This window comes from Orbicella faveolata, unplaced genomic scaffold (genome assembly GCF_042242905.1).
Source record: "Orbicella faveolata isolate gen_17 unplaced genomic scaffold, um_ofav_v1 contig_48, whole genome shotgun sequence".
In the NCBI taxonomy this organism is placed as follows: Eukaryota; Metazoa; Cnidaria; class Anthozoa; order Scleractinia; family Merulinidae; genus Orbicella; species Orbicella faveolata.
This window is the reverse complement of record NW_028301578.1, coordinates 3,252,870-3,269,843: the sequence shown is the minus strand read 5'-3', so window position 1 is coordinate 3,269,843 and position 16,974 is coordinate 3,252,870. Positions and strand designations below refer to the sequence as shown.

Sequence of the window (16,974 nt, the reverse complement as noted above, 5' to 3'; positions counted from 1 at the left end):
TACCAGTCTTAACGCCCGCAACCTTCTTGAACCAGGAAACAAACCAGTTACCAGAAGAGGAGACCTGGAGGATAACAGATCGAGACATCGGGAGGCGTGCTAAGTATCTGCGAACCTGCGAGGACAAGATGTAGAGCCGCTGGCAGAGAGAATACCTTGCAGCACTAAGAGAAAGACACAACCTGACGCACGCAGTGACCAAGTTCCAACCTAAAAAAGGAGACGTCGTCATAGTGAAAACCGACAGCAAGAATCGTGGAACATGGCCGCTGGCCATAGTGAATGAAGTGTACCCGGGCAGCGACGGTGTCATACGAGGTTCCTAGTTGAATTGGTGCATGTGGTCCCATCGGGGTTCCTTTACTAAGTAGCATCACTTCACTCTTTCCTGGGTGAGGTGTTAAACGATTTGTTAGACACCACGTGTATACTTCCTTCAGGGTCTTGTTTAACTGCGCAATAGCGATGTCCATAGTTTCTTCTATGATTTAATAGTTCAAGACTCAAATCGCGTGATTGAAACAGAATTATGACATATGCTTCGATAGCGAACCATATGAGGGGAGTGTGTGTCGGAAACGTCTTGTTAGCATGTTGCGTGACAAATAGGGCGTGGAGATTTCACATTGATGTAAACTGAGCCAGTAGATAAGAATTAACAATTACCGGAAATTCCTGTGTGACCAAACTAAGATAGCTAATTCAAGAATAGGATCGAGTAGAATTACGGACAGTTCGAGAATTGTACTTGATGTGATTAAATGGTGACTGTGTGATTAAAATACTTCTAAGACATCTTGTGACTTTTGGAGAGCACTAAAGTAGAGGGGACACTCTCCAAATAGCAATTAAGCGTTTGCTTTGAGCTCGGTAAAGTTTGGTTAACTGATATCATTACAGCTCTATCTAATTGCTAAGATGTACACAAAACTATATTGCGCGCCATTAAGACGACAGATCTTACTGATGAAGACAATTTGAGTTTTAATTAAAATATGAATTATTAATTTTCCATGTGTACGCATGTTGGTGGCAAACAAAATACCTTTTTATTCTTTTTATTCCACTGGATAATTGTGTGTAAAATGTTTCCTTCTACCATGTTACCATCCCTATAAATTTGGAAAAACAGCTCTTTTCCCGTCCATAAAATCTGGCTCGCCTTACACAAGACCACAGAAACGCTTAATTCATGCCCGTTAGAGCATACCTACATTAATTTAATGGTGGCGAATCGGGTCCTTCAAAAACCATCGGTCTCGCAAACGTTTCGTCGAATTTTATGGGTCTCACAGTCCTTTTCTTTTTAGCAGTTATGTGCGTCTCACAGTCTCGATTTTACTCACGAAGCTCTCTCGGAGTCTCGATTTTTTGCAAGGCGAAGAGAGTGTCTTAAGTCCCCATTTTTATTGCTTGTTTTTATAACTGACATCTGAGAGTTTGAACATTAGAATAAGTTGAAGTCTCGTAATTTAAAAGTCAAAATGTCTGGATGTAAAGAAAAACGCTGGTCTTGCCTTCTCGCGAAGTGTTGCATTTGCCATTCACCACCTCTTAATTTAGCCCGCGTTAAATTCAACTGTTCAAGAAAGTTTTCAAAAAAAGTCGTTTCATTTTCGGCAGCCCACATTGCGCCGTTTTCAAGCATCCGGGTCGGTCGTTTTCCAATTTATCAGTTAGTGTTGAGAGAATTTAAATATATATTTTTTAAATTTTGTTTTGTTATTATTATTATTATTATTATTATTATTATTATTATTATTATATTTTTGTTTGTTTTTGTTTTCTCTTTTCATACATATTATATATCAAAAGATCATGCTCTAGATGGCACCGAACCAACGAGGAAAACCCTATTCAACACCTCCCCGTAAAAAAAATAGAGAGAGAGAAAAGAAAGAATTAATAAAAAATTTCCCTTCATGATACACCCCAGAGTTAAACGATACAAAATTACTTTTTTCAGTTTTGTGTTTTTTTGTAATCTGCAGAGTTAAAACTTGCATTAGGACGCTAGATTTTTCAAAGTTTGCCCCAAAAAGGGTTCTAAGTAGAGGAGTAGAGGACGATACACAACGGCGCGAAACAGAGGACTTGCTACTCTTCTCCGCATGACTTCATGCTGAAATAAATACAGTACAGCGCTTTTAAGTGCTCTTGGCGCACTAAATCCAGCAGTTGTTTCAAATAGATGACCACTGTGAAACAAATGACGTCTATACATGTAATGTAAACTTTAATAAAAAAAAAATAATAATAAGGCAGGGCTCAGCTTATCAAATTGATCTGCGCCCTTCGAAAATTTTACCGCCTGTATAATGGGTTTTATGACAGTTTTGCACTCTATGTTAACACACGAAAGGCAGGCATCTCCTCTCTAAAAACAGCCTTGTCATTGCGTTTCGTTTCAAATTTTTAAGGTACGTAAGTTCCCTAAGAGTTAATCTGTTCTTGCGTTATTGGCTTTATTTGGTAAGGTTAATTATGATTCTCAGTTGTAGCTTGGCGGCTGAAGTTTATTCCGTTTTCTCTCCTTTCTTCTTCACCTACAAGGACAAATTAGAAAAAATTAAGCAAACATAGTTAATATTCTTATCATGGCCACCTGCATATGATCCGACAGTCATGACAGGTCGGGCGTATTAGAGCTAACTAAAACTACACTGAACGCCCTGGAGTGACAACAACTCGTTTTCTGCTTTATTAGAACCCAGAATTCTGATCTACAACTACTAAGTTGAGGTACTTACTGTATAGAGATTTTGTTTTTCTTTCTTTTTGCACTTATGACCTCGGTTAGCTAAAGTTGGCGACGGAGAACTGTCTTTTGTTGGCTACAGTGCAGCTACATTCTAAGCATGATAATGGGAGATCAGTCAGTTGAAATGACATACAAAAGCCAACCTCTGCGGTTAATATTTTGCATGGGATATCCACAAACTTAAGGAGCTCAGTCTCGGCATTTTGCGTTATTTTGACCACTTACAAAATTATCTTTAAGGTGAAGGAAAACAGAAAATTGTAGTTCACTAAGATAGAAAAACACCAAAGAGATAATAATTTACCATAAAGAAACAAGGATGTGGTCATGATGGAGAAGATGAACACGGATTGCAAACGACCAACATGAAAATATTTAGGCTAAACTTCTCAAGATGAGAAACCGTGACGTAGCTCCTTTAAAAGAACTTTTCGTTGCTGGGTACGTTATTTTGATTTGCCGCGAAATGAATGTCTGGCGCCTCATGACGTGTGGTATCAAAGTGATACAGGAAATTGTTTTGAGCATGTCTTGAATCAGTTCCCAATAGCAAACGTTTCGTTATTCACTGATTATTCGAGTGATGGCTTGATATTACATTGGAATCAAAACAGTGCGCATAGGCCGCCAGACGCGCCAGGTCAGAAAACAAATATATTATTGTCTGTTATCTTGATCTTAATCTGTTAGAGCAGGATATTTAGCCGGTGGGTTGTGTAAAAGCTTCTATCTGCTCAAGATATATTCGTTAATGTGAAATGTTCTCACCGCAATCCCTTTGAGGCGCGGGCGGAGAATATCAGCTAATATCGAGGATGTGTGCGTTTCTCTGTGTAAAGCTTGGTTTAAACAGGTGTTCACTTAAAAATCGTTCTGTCATATAGTGTAGAGATGAATACAAAGGTTTTGTAGCTTCGGGTTGTTCAGGAAGGAAAAAACAAACTCTCCGTCGCCATCAATTTTTGTATAAGTTAGAATTTTAATATATCGAAATTGGCATGTTAACACCACGGGGACCGTTGACAACGGCCGAACAATAGATTTGCCCAAATTGAATAATTTAGATGTATGGTTAAACTAAGGATTCCGCTAATACTGAAATATACCATTTGTTGGTGTCAGTTTTTACTCGTGGATATGTCTATATCCACGGCATAATGAAGGGGGTTTTGCCTGCGAATGAGTCACCTACTCATTTGTAACCGGAGGACATACTGAATTTGAACATCAGTAGGTAATATTTGCACTGGTGGTAGGCCTACTTCACACTAGCGACACAACTGCGTATTCGCTTTATGTCGGTAATACGAACATCGACATATAATGGCATAATGAAAATATCCTTATGTTGTTTTGTTCATGCTGTTTTGTTGCTAATATGTCAAAATGTGAACATGCTCACACTACAAACATAACGAGGTAACGTCCTTCTTATGTCGTTATGTTTATGCCGTTATGTAGACTTGCTACCAGTCGGCCTTCGCTTAATTAGTCATCGCCCTCGAGCGAAGCGAGAGACAGATCTTCGAGCGACGAAGTCGCTGATTGAACAGTAACTAATGGCAGTTAGAAAAGATAATTTGCATATTGTTAGTTACACGCACTCATCGGGTCTTCTCTGACATCCATTTCTCTTCTGATCTGATTAGCAAATAGTATTTTATCTAAAAACAATGCGTTATTGGCAGGTTACACCGGGTAATTTTCAATTATTTGAAGGGTTCGCAGCTAAAGCTTCTGAACTATGTAAACAGCTACGAATAGCTTTGAGATAACCAGCAAGGAAGATCAATTGTTTCTAGGACCTTTTAGCCTTTCTCGAAACGGATCGGTAATACGGCAGCCCAGAAGGGTCACCAACCATTTTTATTTTTTTTGATATTTGTTTTCAGTTTTGGTTTTTGTTCTTTAACTTTGGTTTTGTTTTGTTTTTGTTTTTAATTATTTTTTCGTTTCTTAAAGTTTTGTTTTGTCTTGTTTTTTTTGTCTTTGTCTTCATAACGAGCCAGACGTTCTTAGCAACCAAAAAACAGACCTGGGATCCCGTGGAGATGTAGAACTTTTAGTCCTACATCTCCACGGGATATCCAGTGGCTTACAACATTCCAGTGTAATCATATCCCTGTCGGTGATCGTTTATGTTCCACAAAACGCGTCAAGTTTTGCACGAATGTGTCATAATCCTAAAGTGTGAAATTATATTTACTGTAAGACAATTCCATCGTGTCAGAAAGATACAAAACATTTTACTAGTCGGCGATTCGGGAAATCGCGCGACTGACATGAAGAATTTCGATTAAAAGAAAAAATAACGTTGAAACAGTGTGTTTTCTAGGTTGGGGCGCAAACGCCAGTTTAAAACTTAGACTTTTTGATACATTTCTTACTCTTGTAAAGCTACGGAGCACGTATAGATGAAACGTTTTCGCTAATCTCAGTTATCACTGTTATTCAGTAAGCGAAGTGACTATGTCCAGCAGCCCAGAAATGTCCGAGAGTCAGAAATGTTTCAGATTTTCCGCGGAAAGCCTAATTGAAACCTGTTTAGGGTATTCTCTGTATACATGTTTGTTGCTTAGCGATTCCAAAAATAATCTGAATTTTCTATTATTCGAATTCGAAGATCATGTGCACCGACACTTTGAAAATCAGTTAATGTTATGGGCAGTCAGGAAATTATCTCAAAAATTATGTCAAAGCTCTCAAGAGCGATAGAAATCTTGAGTACATGACGTAATTCTTTACGAAAACTGCCGAGCGATTCTGGAAACAGCACGACGGAAAAATCACTATTACGATTTTGTTACATATCCCGAAGCGCTCAGCAACTGTATTGCATGGACTTCAGCCTGGGTGAACCAGAAAGGATATGTAACATGTTCCTATAATGTCACGCATGACGGAAAAATAACTATGGCGATTTTGTTACATATCCTGGAGCACTCAGCAACTGTATTGCATGGACTTCAGCCTGGGTGAACCAGAAAGGATATGTAACATGTTCCTATAATGTCACGCATGACGGAGAAATAACTATGGCGATTTTGTTACATATCCCGAAGCACTCAGCAACTGTATTGCATGGACTTCAGCCTGGATGAACCAGAAAGGATATGTAACATGTGTCTATAATGTCACACACGACGGAAAAATAACTGTGGCGATTTGTTTACATATCCCGAAGCACTCAGCAACTGTATTGCATGGACTTCAGCCTGGATGAACCAGAAGGGATATGTAACATGTTCCTATAATGTCACGCATGACGGAAAAATAACTATGGCGATTTTGTTACATATCCCGAAGCACTCAGCAACTGTATTGCATGGACTTCAGCCTGGGTGAACCAGAAAAAGGATATGTCACATGTTCGTATGATATGAACGAGCGAGGGAAAAATGACGATTTTGTTGTTGTTTTTGTTTCCTATAGTGTCACGCATTACTGAAAAATTATGTGGTTTTTGTAAAATATCCTGTAGCACTCGGTAACGCAGAAATACTGCGAGGACGTTTGCGTGGGAAAACCAGAGCGGATTTATAATATGTGGCTACATGGTGATTTTACTATATATCTGGATTCGTCTTTCAGAAAACTGGTGTACCATGGACTTCAGTTTAGGGTCTAACCCACGAATGAAAATAGTGATTTAACATTTTAGTAGCTATCTAGTCCCCATTCAATCTAAAAGCATGAGAAGGGGTGTAAGTTATGATACAAATAAAATATTAATCGGAAGACTTAACTTGGTGCGGTTGACTTGTTGAGTTTTGAAGCTCTTGTCTTGATTCGATGTTCTGGGAGGTTGGTCACGGACAGCGCAACCTGAAAACACTTTCTGGTTCTCTCCGTCGTTTTTGGGTGAATGAATTCATGTATAAATCAATCGTGGCTGGCGGTTTCGTTTGGTTTTCAACAACTGTTTTATGGTTCAAGCGAAAACCAATCCAAATGTATAGTCAGGGCAGCTCCTTTGTTTCCCTTCCCGTGAAAAGAAAACCCACGCGCCTTCTTTAACTCCTCAAGGCAGATTCGATTGGAAACTGGCTCAATTTCACACAAATGCGTCAGAGAGACACCATATCTTCTAACTCAGAGGCACATCTCGTTTTGTGTCCGTTTTCAACAACCGATGACGGGTTCATTCGAAGTCGAAGTCTTTTTTCTTATATATGACCGCGCAATGTTCCCGCGTTATGAAAATTTATTATAAAATATCAATTATGAGGCCAGATCATATCTGAAAATAACCAGGTTACTTTTGTACACAATTACTTTCACTGAAAGCAATTATCGCTAACCACAATAGAACCGCAAAAGTCTTGTGATGACAGCAACCTAACAGATAAATGACATCACCTCATAGCAACCGGACCTGGCGAATTTTTGAGCTTCCGGTTAGCTCTGGCTCGTGATCCATTGTCGTCTTCGTTTTTTTTTTTTTTTTTTCTGTTCAAAAAAAGAATAAAACGCAAACAAAAATCAAAAACAAAAACGAAAACAAAAATGCAAAAGGTTAAGGGAGTGTAGTCCATCGATCATGCTTTGCTGGCAGTATCCATGACCTGACCGTTGTGTTTTGCTCGTCAAGCGTAATCACGCATCGGTTACTATAATCTCTACTACTACTTTATTGCTTGTTTACTTGTCTCGGGAGAAGAATATAGCAAGTACGAAGGTCACAAAGATTGCAAGGAAAGTCAAGGATTTTTTCTTCATCTTCTTTTTCTTCTTACTCTTTGGGTTTTAATATTGTGTGAACAGTTCGTTAACTTGTAAAAAGCTGTTGAAAGGTCGTTGTATAAATAAAAGCATATCATTTTCAGAGCTCTCACGCCTCACGCAAACGAATGTAATCTTGTGCTCTCAAAGCGAACTAATTATTTCAAGGAGCCCGCAAGAGTAGCCTTATTTGTGTTGAAAGTCTGGCTACGGTCCTAACTTCTACTGACTTCAAAAGCAACGAAGGAATTATTTTCACACTCTACGATGATCGTTTCGTTGTTTGCGTGTTCTGTGTTTTATTGTTTGAGGTTTTCGTGTTTGAGTGTGATATAAACTCGACAAATGTAGAGACATATTTCATGTGAGCTCCTTTTGGCGAAGGGAAAATATTAGAAGGGACCCAAAAAGACAAAAATGAAAACAAAAAAAGAAACACAAACATTAAAAAAATTAAAATGGTTGGTGACCCTTGTGAGCTGCCGTATTACGAATCATGAAGCATGCTACGTTACTTGAATGTTTTGGATGTAAGAGAGCCAGGTAAAAATAATTGCCAACCGGCGGTTTGCGGCACTTTTATCTGAATTCTTAGCGAGGTTGTTAAAAGGTTGTTAAGAAGTACTCGAACTAGACTTGACGTTTTCAGGAATAGCCCCAGTTTAGTTAGGAAACAATTAATTCGTCTTTGATGTCTAACCTAAAGGAATGCTTCACAGTTCAACTACAAGAACGTGATACCGAAAACATCTGGACCATTCTCAACTATGTAAATACAGATATCAAGAGGTGTTAACCTCGGCTATTATATGTAACCACTCTAGCTTGAAATGTGTTACTAGTATACTTTAAGGGTAGTGAATATAGCCAAAAGAATGATGAAATAATAACAGCAAACAGTAACAGTAGTTTGCTTTAGGTGACCACGGTCAGTAAAGGAGAGGCTTTTTGCCGGAATACAAAACCAACTTTCTTCGACTGGCATATTAAAGTATCATGGTAGGTGGATTGACAGTGTTTGGAAATCGCGCTCTTACGCTGGCGCTTTGAAAGAAAAGCACATCAACCTATACATTTTCTGCAAGCTTAATAGTTATAGACTACAATCATTTCTCTTAAATTTTCTAAGAAGCTATTGTCGCAGTGATATTAAAAGAAATACCCAAAACCACGGTTTGGCTTAAACTAGTTCGCTTCCGCACGTAAATTATCGGAGCGACGCAATTAACATCGGGGGTCGGCGATTTTTCAGATATGGGTTGGGTTTTTCTCTACACCCTTAAAGTTTGATATTCTCAATGCGGACGTTTCCTTCTACTGAAGCGAAATTACACAAAGCCCGACACTCTTTTTCGAAGAAGGTATCCTGGAACATACCTGCCAATTTTCAGCCAATTCCGTCGGAAGACGCCCGTAAACGAAGTAAAAATGTTCGTCCTTATATGCAGTTTTATTTTATGGAGAAAAAGACGAAAAACCTTTTATGAGATTGGTATGATTAGCTGTTAAAAATCCCCTCTACACTGACAGATGTCGGCATGGGTCAGTTTACCATAACAATGGGTTATGACAACTTGAAATAAACAGATGTCTACAATTCTGGCGTAGAAACCCGTCGCAGTAAAATCGTTCGAGAAGCAACAAACTACTAGGAGCTTTATACAGGTTTGTATTGTAAGTGCCGTCGATCGGCGACATTGGTATTATGTTGCTCAAGCTTAGGCTTCTTCGTTCTCCAGACAGTTTTTGAAACCATGCCTCGTGAAGCCAAAAAGAGGAAATCTCGAGGTCCACGTCGTCTACATCTACATCTGCGCTTGACTCCTCTCTCCTTGTTGAAGTTTCGGAATCACGTCCGTTCTCCAGCAATTTCGTGCGACTAGCACTTGTTGTAGTTTGTCCTTCAGCTTCATTGGAGGGGTTAGCGTCCTCGAGTTCCTTCAACCACTATTCTTGGTTACACTGCGGACAGTACGACTCCCCGGGGGGGGGGGGGCACAGCCATATATGGGCTATATAGGTATGTGCCGCTGTGAAGGGTATGGTTTTCAAGCAGTTTACTTTAGGATAGGGTATATAAATCAGAGCGTTTGGGTCTAGAATAGGGTATAATTTTTCAAAAAACTGACTAGTTGGTTGAAGATTTTATCTAGACTAAGGAAACCAGGAATTGCCACTAAATAATATCAAAAAAAAATCAACAAATCGGCAATTTTAAATCTACGCAAATCAGCCTCAACAGTGTCGATAGCTGGGGGGATTTAGCGAGTTTACTCTAGTATAGGGTAGCAAAATTCAGCTGAACTAGTTCTGGTATAGGCTAAGGGTTCCAGGGTCCCAGCGGCACATCCCCACCCAGAAATTCCCAAAATACTACCCCCCCCCCCCCCCCGGGCTGCGACCCACGGTTGCTCAGAGCCAAAGATCTTGTTCTACCAGATTTTGGCCTCTTCGGCTTCTACGAAGACGAAAATGGGCAAGAAGTTTTCTTGCGTTTTCGTCCTAACATAAAGAAAATTTGACAAGAACGAAAGCTAACTTGGTATGAAACAACCAAATCGAGAAACGTTCGCGTATCACTTTACACGTGACAGCTGGCGGTGAAGTTTAATTACAGGGCGCCGTAATGGGTTAATGAGATTTCCCTTTATCATAAAAAGTAAAAAAGCTTTTTTTCTCCATTCTTTTTGCAAAATATTTATCTCAGGCTTCTCAATTTGAACAGCACAAAAGAAAAAAAAAAAGAAAAAGAGAGAGATTTTCGCATTTTTCGTAAAAATCCAACTACCATGATACCTTAAGGACGTTCGCGCCAATTGTTTCTGCGCATCCTTACCGCACGCGCAAATTCACACGCCAGGTCATGCATCGATGCACGCGCTAAGTAATAATATAAACAATGACAGGGCAGATGACCATTGCTATAGCTTTGCCTGGATATTTAACGATCTTGAACGTTCGGTGACCCCATTTGTCTTGTGGTGGATCATTTTCTCTACCGATTTTCCACGTTTGGCGAAAACATGAAGAAAATCTATCAATTAGAAGTTTGAATTTTTTGCAAAATGCACCATTGAATTTCGTTATTTTAAGCTATTCATTTATCTGTGCGGCGGTTTCAAACGCCTCCGGGAAAGGGAAATCAGTGGCTACATCCATATCTACGAATTAATGACAGTTCCACTTTGATTTTAGTTTATCGATCAGTCGTGGCAGAGTTTGGACCAAGAACAGTACTGTTAGCTGCGCTTCTGTCTCGTTATTCGAAATAATTTGTAACATTTTCGTCGCAGCCCGTTAAAAGGCCTTTCATCACACTTCACATCTCTTTACTTAGCAGACTTTCCAAAGACAGTGAATTATATTCAGATAAAACGTACTGGAACGTTTAAAGAGCTTGCGAGGCCTAGTGATTGGTGAATGTTTAACTACTTGGCTGTGATACTGAAGGAGGTATTTGCTTTCAAAACTACAGAAAATCTGGGTGGTAAATGTTCTAATGAACCAAAGTACTCTGTAAAATATTAATTATTTAAAACCTTCTCAAACAAGACCGTATTTAATACATCGGTTCAACTTACTGCTAATCATGTCATGTACTTCTAATATTCAGAAATGATATCTTTGTAGCTTGATCAGAAACTGGTGCCTTATGCTAATTAGGCTAACATTGGAAACAATATTCCTGGAAGCGCGCGGAAATGAAACGAGGGTCCTGTGGTAAGAAGGTGAATAACCACCCCCTCCCACCATCACCGTCCACCTGTGTCGTAGAGAGTAGTAAACATCCACCACCACTGGGATTAAGTAAAAACTCGCAACATTTCAAAACCACCGTAAAAATTACTTTTTTGTGTTTTCGACCTTAAAACGTTTAGTTTTAAGAGGTTCTTTCACTCTGAGAACATTTTTTGTTTCGTTTTAATTCACAGAACATGACAAACCATGACGCCATCGTACTGTCTCTGACCGTACTTTATGCGATAACAATGCTCGTAGCCTTGGTTGGTAACACACTGCTGATCTACATCGTGTGGAAGAAACCAGGAACAAGAAATCTGACAAGTTTCATGTTTGTTAACATGGCGGTGGCTGATTTGATGGTTGTTGTGTTTCAGATGCCTGTCAGCATTACTCACTTTTATGTCTTTGGAAGCTCTGAGTTTCTTCAGGTTTTTACCTGCAGGTTCCTCTACTATGCTGTTTATGTTTCGACGATCGCCTCCATTTTCTGCCTTACTGTAATAGCATTTGATCGATACTTTGCTGTTGTGCACCCTTTCCGGCGGAGCATTTGGTTCAGGAAGCCTACGATCATTACGGCAATTATTTGGATCTCATCCATGGCCTTGATGTCAATCGTACCAGTTGCTTTCAAGCTAATCCGAGGCAAATGTCGAATTGAGGAATCTCTGATTTTGCCCTTCTATGTTTACTTTTTTGCTGTCGGCTTCCTCCTGCCCCTCGCTGTCATCTCAGTTCTGTACACCCAAGTTGCTCGAAAACTGTGGTTCCATGAAGTGCCTGTGGATCATAACGTAAGTGAAAATCAACGAGAACAGGAAATCCCTAAGAAGAAAGTCATCCGAATGCTCATCATTATTGTGGTGGTGTTTGCACTCTGCTGGCTTCCAGTGCACGTCTATCAGATGGACGAAGGTGTGAGCATGGGCGTCAGTGGGCTTGGAGCGATGTGGGATCCTTATGTAATTATCTATATTTGCTACTGGTTCAGCCAGGCTAACAGCGCCATAAACCCTTGGTTGTATATTGGTCTGAACGGAAAGATGAAAGCAGCTTTCAAAAACATGATCCTATGCCGCCACGAGGAAATCACTCGTCGAGGACAAGTGACCTTAACCACCACCAGAAGAAGCAGAGGGAGTTCCACACTGAAATCCGTGTTGGAAGCCAGATTGTAAATAACAGTTCGTTCTTCACTCCAAGGGAGTTGCACAAAGAACGCTTTGCTAAAACCCAAAATGTAAATAATAGTTTGTTTTTCAACCCAAGCGAGTTCTACAAAGAACTACATGCTGGAAGCGAAAATCTAAGTTATATAGTTTGTCCTTGATCCAAAGTGGGTACTTCCAAGAACTCCTGGGTAGATGCTTAAGTGTAAATACCAGTGCTCGTTTGTTCTTGACGAATTTGCTTTCGTCTTATTTCATTACTAATAACGCTCCTTACCATAAATACTCACTGTGATTGGATGCTGTTAAGTTATGTCGAATTTGTCGATAGCTGTATCTTAAGTCTCGCGCTAAAGCAAGTGCGGTACACACCTGACATGGCATGTACCCTCATTCGTTTACAAGTGTTCATTACCAGTAGTTTAACCAGTGTCATTTGCAAGAGATTAGTCTCTTAGTTAAAAAACGTTTCAAGAAGGAGGGGTGCTCCAGGAGCGCTACTCAGCGAAGCATTTTACTATCCTAACTAGACGCTCTAAGAGCGTTTACTCGGGCTTCGTACCACAGTATCAAATCTTACTTTACGAAAACGCGTATCGGACACAATAAAAGGAAATTAAAGAATCAGGATTTTTTAGCACAAGAGTTCAGCTTAGATATTTACTATTCAAGTTGCTTCGTTGAGTATCCTCCTCATCCTATCGCTAGTTATGAGTTTAAACCATTTTGGTTTAAGAATGAAGCACAGCTGTCTACGCATTGATGGAGAAGTTGTTTGCAAAGAATTTTCGAGGTTTTTTTACAACTTATGGCGATTACTTTGTACATGCTGTCAGAAATTGTACTAAGTTTGTTTACTTGTCGTGGCGATCCGAGTAAATTGTGTAGCAGAACATCTTTGCCGTGTTGCGATCTTAAACCCTTTTCAAGAGTCATATCTCCTTTGGAGAGCGAATAATCCCTTTCGAGAGAGCCAAAACGAATCATGATAAACTCCTTTGCGAAAACAACAGTCCTGTGACCAGGCTTAAATTGCATTGCACATAATTTGCATAAACTTTCAAGTTGTGTACTTTGCGAATAACTTCCAAGAATCTGCGACCCTTAACGCAGTTTATGAAGAAATATTCAAGCTACATATTTTTATTGAATCAAGGCAGGAGTATGAAAAAGACTCTCATTTATATGGGACTGCCTATTTTTTGCCAGTGTTTTCGTAGATTGAACTCATACCGCAATCGGCTCAGTTGTTATCTCACGAGAACGTTTCGAGCGTGAAGTTTGCTTACCTGGCTGGCTTTCAAGCAATATAATTCGTGGACCGACCCTTTCTGAAAACGATCGACATCCTTGTATGTGAGATGAACGTATAAGGCGCGATTCTTGCCAAAACTTCCTTCGCAAAACACCGGATTCTGTCACGAAGAGCTAGCAATGCCGCGTTTCTCGTCCCCAGTTTCCATGGTCTACGCATGGAACACCTGGGACTATGACCCTCTTTGGCGACCAAAACGCTTGCATTTTATGACTCGGACTTTCCTACGGAAGCCCGAGTAATAACAGATAGAGAGATATTACTCAGTGGACAACTACTGGGGTAAAAACGTCGCGGAACTTTGTCATCCAATCAGAAATAAAGCTAAAACCAAGCATGACACCCTCGCGCGCCTTTTCCCGCCTTTTAAGTCGGCTACGTGTCTTGGCTTTGAGTTTTAATTGGTTCACTGGAGTGACTACTTTAGTTTTGTTGTTTTACGACATTCGAAGAAAAACTACAAATAGTCTTAATCCGTGTGTCATCTAGCTTGTTTTCAAAAGCGTTCGTTTTAGTTAAATGTCAAATAAAATACTAGAATAGTCAGTACAAGTAAATGCCTAATTTTGCAATTACAGGTGACGGTTTTTGCATATCTGATCTTGATTAGCATAGATTTTTACGATTTTATTTCTCCGTTTTCTCCTAAATTTTGGTGTCGATCGAAAATGTAAATCAAAGAATCAAGACAGTGTTTGACCACATTTCTAAACGCCTCGAAGTTCCTCAAAAATACACCGCTATGCATCTATTTTAACTCTTCTTTTGCACGATTGGTGTTTGGATATGTGGTCAGATGCGGTCTTTTTTGTCTGATATATTACATGTTGTTTATAGCTGCTGATGACATGATGTGCATAACGGATTAAAAATAAAGACATGGTTTATCCCTACGATAACCATCAACGTTTCTGATTCCAACTGCGGCTGTGCTTACGTGCGCTCATGCAGTTTTAATATGTGTTGATAATGGATATTAAAAGAAGTAAATAAATGGCTATCGTTTCCAGCGAATTTACTGTGTGTACCCTCGCGTGTTCCAGGAGACGTTTTACATGCATTCTGTTAAGCGAGCTGCAAACGCCTCCGTGTCCTGAAGGTGATATGGAAATATGACTTATAGAAGGTTCGCTAGCTTCCGATACTGAAAGAAATCTCGAAAGACATCCACATTAAATCTTTCGCAGACCAAGTGACAGCTGTAGATGCCTTGTGATCGAAAGCCGCCATTTTCAGTGCCGAACAACCTATTTTAGGAATCTCTACGGCTGAACGGAACGTTATTGCCGCTTCTGACACATTCGAATTCGATCTTAACTTTCCGGAATTGAACTTAACTTCAGCACTTTCTTTCTTAGATACATACGGTATCTCAAGTTGTGTATGAAGTAGATCGGTGCATCACCGGCCAACAAAATGCTTGTTGACAGATGTTATTTTCTCGTTTGACGCCACGAGAGCTAAGAAGTGAAACCTACGAAGAAAAGAGTTAAATAATTCGAAACAAAGCAATTTTTTGTCACTAAAAACTTGTGTAAAGCTTGAATAATCGAATTTCACTCGCTGTATTTTCTAAATCAAGAAGGATTCATAAGCGATGGCTCTTCCAAAATAGCAGCTTACAAATCCAATGTACTGTATGTATCTATTTTGTAGACAACGTGACAAACACGATTTAGTCATGCTCAACTTCTTTGAACGTTTTAAATGTAATTAAATGGCCTAATGATGATTTGCCTCAGACATTGCTACTGGGAATATCAATGTTCAAACTCATGGCAGTTAGAGATTTCTCTTCACCTCGTGCTTAGGTGTCAGATGTAACTTGTATTTGCTCCGAGTGTCCATTCCTAGGTTCGCAGTAAATGCAAGGGAATGTAAAAGGGAAAAACAATAAAAAATAACTGTACTAAAGAAATATCAAAGATAATCAGCCATAAATGATTGAACAATAACATCCAAGAGTAAACTAGAGTAGTAAATTTCTGTTTGAGATAACAACTCAAGACAGGCAGTGATCATGATTATCATAGCGAAAATTCACTGTAAATGCTTAAGATGGTATCTTTCATGAACAAGTATTCAATGCAGGATCCAATAATTCTGAACATCGGCCAATTAACAAACGGATGACATACCCTCTACAAAAACAAATTAACAAGAAAACATTAAGATATAAAGGGAACAAAGCAAGCCATAAAAGTATGCACTTATCGTGATAAAAAAGGGTAGAAACCGGTAAAAATCACACCATCAACTCCCGCGAACATCTAACAAATCCAACAAAGGGCCCCAACTTCAAGTCAGACTTTGACCGTTAAAACGGCGGGGCCCGCCCATTTCTTAAAGTGCTACTATCGAACTAAAGTTTCACGTAAAAATAATCCACGATACTGATCCTTGTTCTTGAGGCCTTACGCGCCCCTTAGTATGAAGTAGTTGGGTACGGTGAAGGTGGCTGATCCTTGTTTCCCCGCAAACGACCAAAAAAATATCCATATCAAGCGAGTGTGATAAACAAACGTTTTCAACATAGCATGATTTCTATTGACTAGTTCTGATGTAAAAAAAAATAAATAACTAAAAAAAAAAAAAAAGAAAAAGAAAAAAGCTTACCCGCAATTGAGAATTGGTAAATGACTGGCCTAGACATCTCACTAGAAGCTCCTAGAAAATTTTCGTTTCATTCTCGTAATGAGAAATCGGTCGAGACTGACAACTATCAACTTGCGACAAAAAATGTGTCCGCCATTGTTCCGGCTGAGACGACATATGATTAATCCCTCTACTACATTAGACACCTACAAACTGCAAACATGAAAAGCTCAGAAACTTGACGTTCGTCCGCTGGAGAGAAAATCCGAGCCCGCAACCCGCGCCAAACTCTCTCTTCCGATCGCTCTCTGTCAATTCTTGTTGCATGCTAATCTGACCAAATTTCGTCTTGCGTTCCCTGTGTCTCACCCAAGCGAGAATATTCGAGATTTTCGTGAGTGGTTCAGATTTTGTACTCCCCCACCCTCGAAGATTTTATTTGCAGGGACGAATGACGTCCAACAGTGATTTGTGGCAAAGAACCAACCAGATGCCTGATGATGCTGAGATCTTGAAGAGACGTTGGAGATAGATAGGCCGCATTCTTCGCAAACCCCTAACCAGCATCACGAGGCAAGCTGTGTCTCGGAACCCTTAGAGCAAGAGCAAGGGTGGACGACCACGGAACTCGAGGTGTTGGAAACTTGAATCAGACATCAGGAGACTGG

General features: G+C 39.7%; 1 protein-coding gene and 1 long non-coding RNA gene across 5 annotated transcripts in view; one reads left to right on the top strand and one right to left on the bottom strand.

Moving 5' to 3' along the window:
- Positions 1–14,709, top strand: part of LOC149095995 (somatostatin receptor type 2-like) — a 49,865-nt gene extending 35,156 nt beyond the window's left edge. For 2 of the 4 annotated variants that reach the window (XM_089280994.1, XM_089280995.1), the window contains exon 2: positions 11,416–14,709. In XM_089280994.1, the coding sequence (XP_089137120.1) occupies positions 11,419–12,405 (987 nt within the window). In that variant the 5' untranslated portion in view covers positions 11,416–11,418 and the 3' untranslated portion in view covers positions 12,406–14,709. Of the gene's footprint in view, positions 1–2,452; positions 2,743–8,189; positions 9,149–11,415 lie in introns of those variants that run through there. The other 2 variants (XM_089280993.1, XM_089280992.1) reach the window with 2 other exon arrangements.
- On the bottom strand, positions 1,954–7,029 carry LOC149095996 (uncharacterized). Its single transcript, XR_016204516.1, has 2 exons — positions 3,530–7,029; positions 1,954–2,852 (listed from the first exon to the last, which is right to left on the bottom strand). It is a non-coding gene; the product is annotated as an uncharacterized LOC149095996 (long non-coding RNA).
- Positions 14,710–16,974: the final 2,265 nt, after the last annotated feature.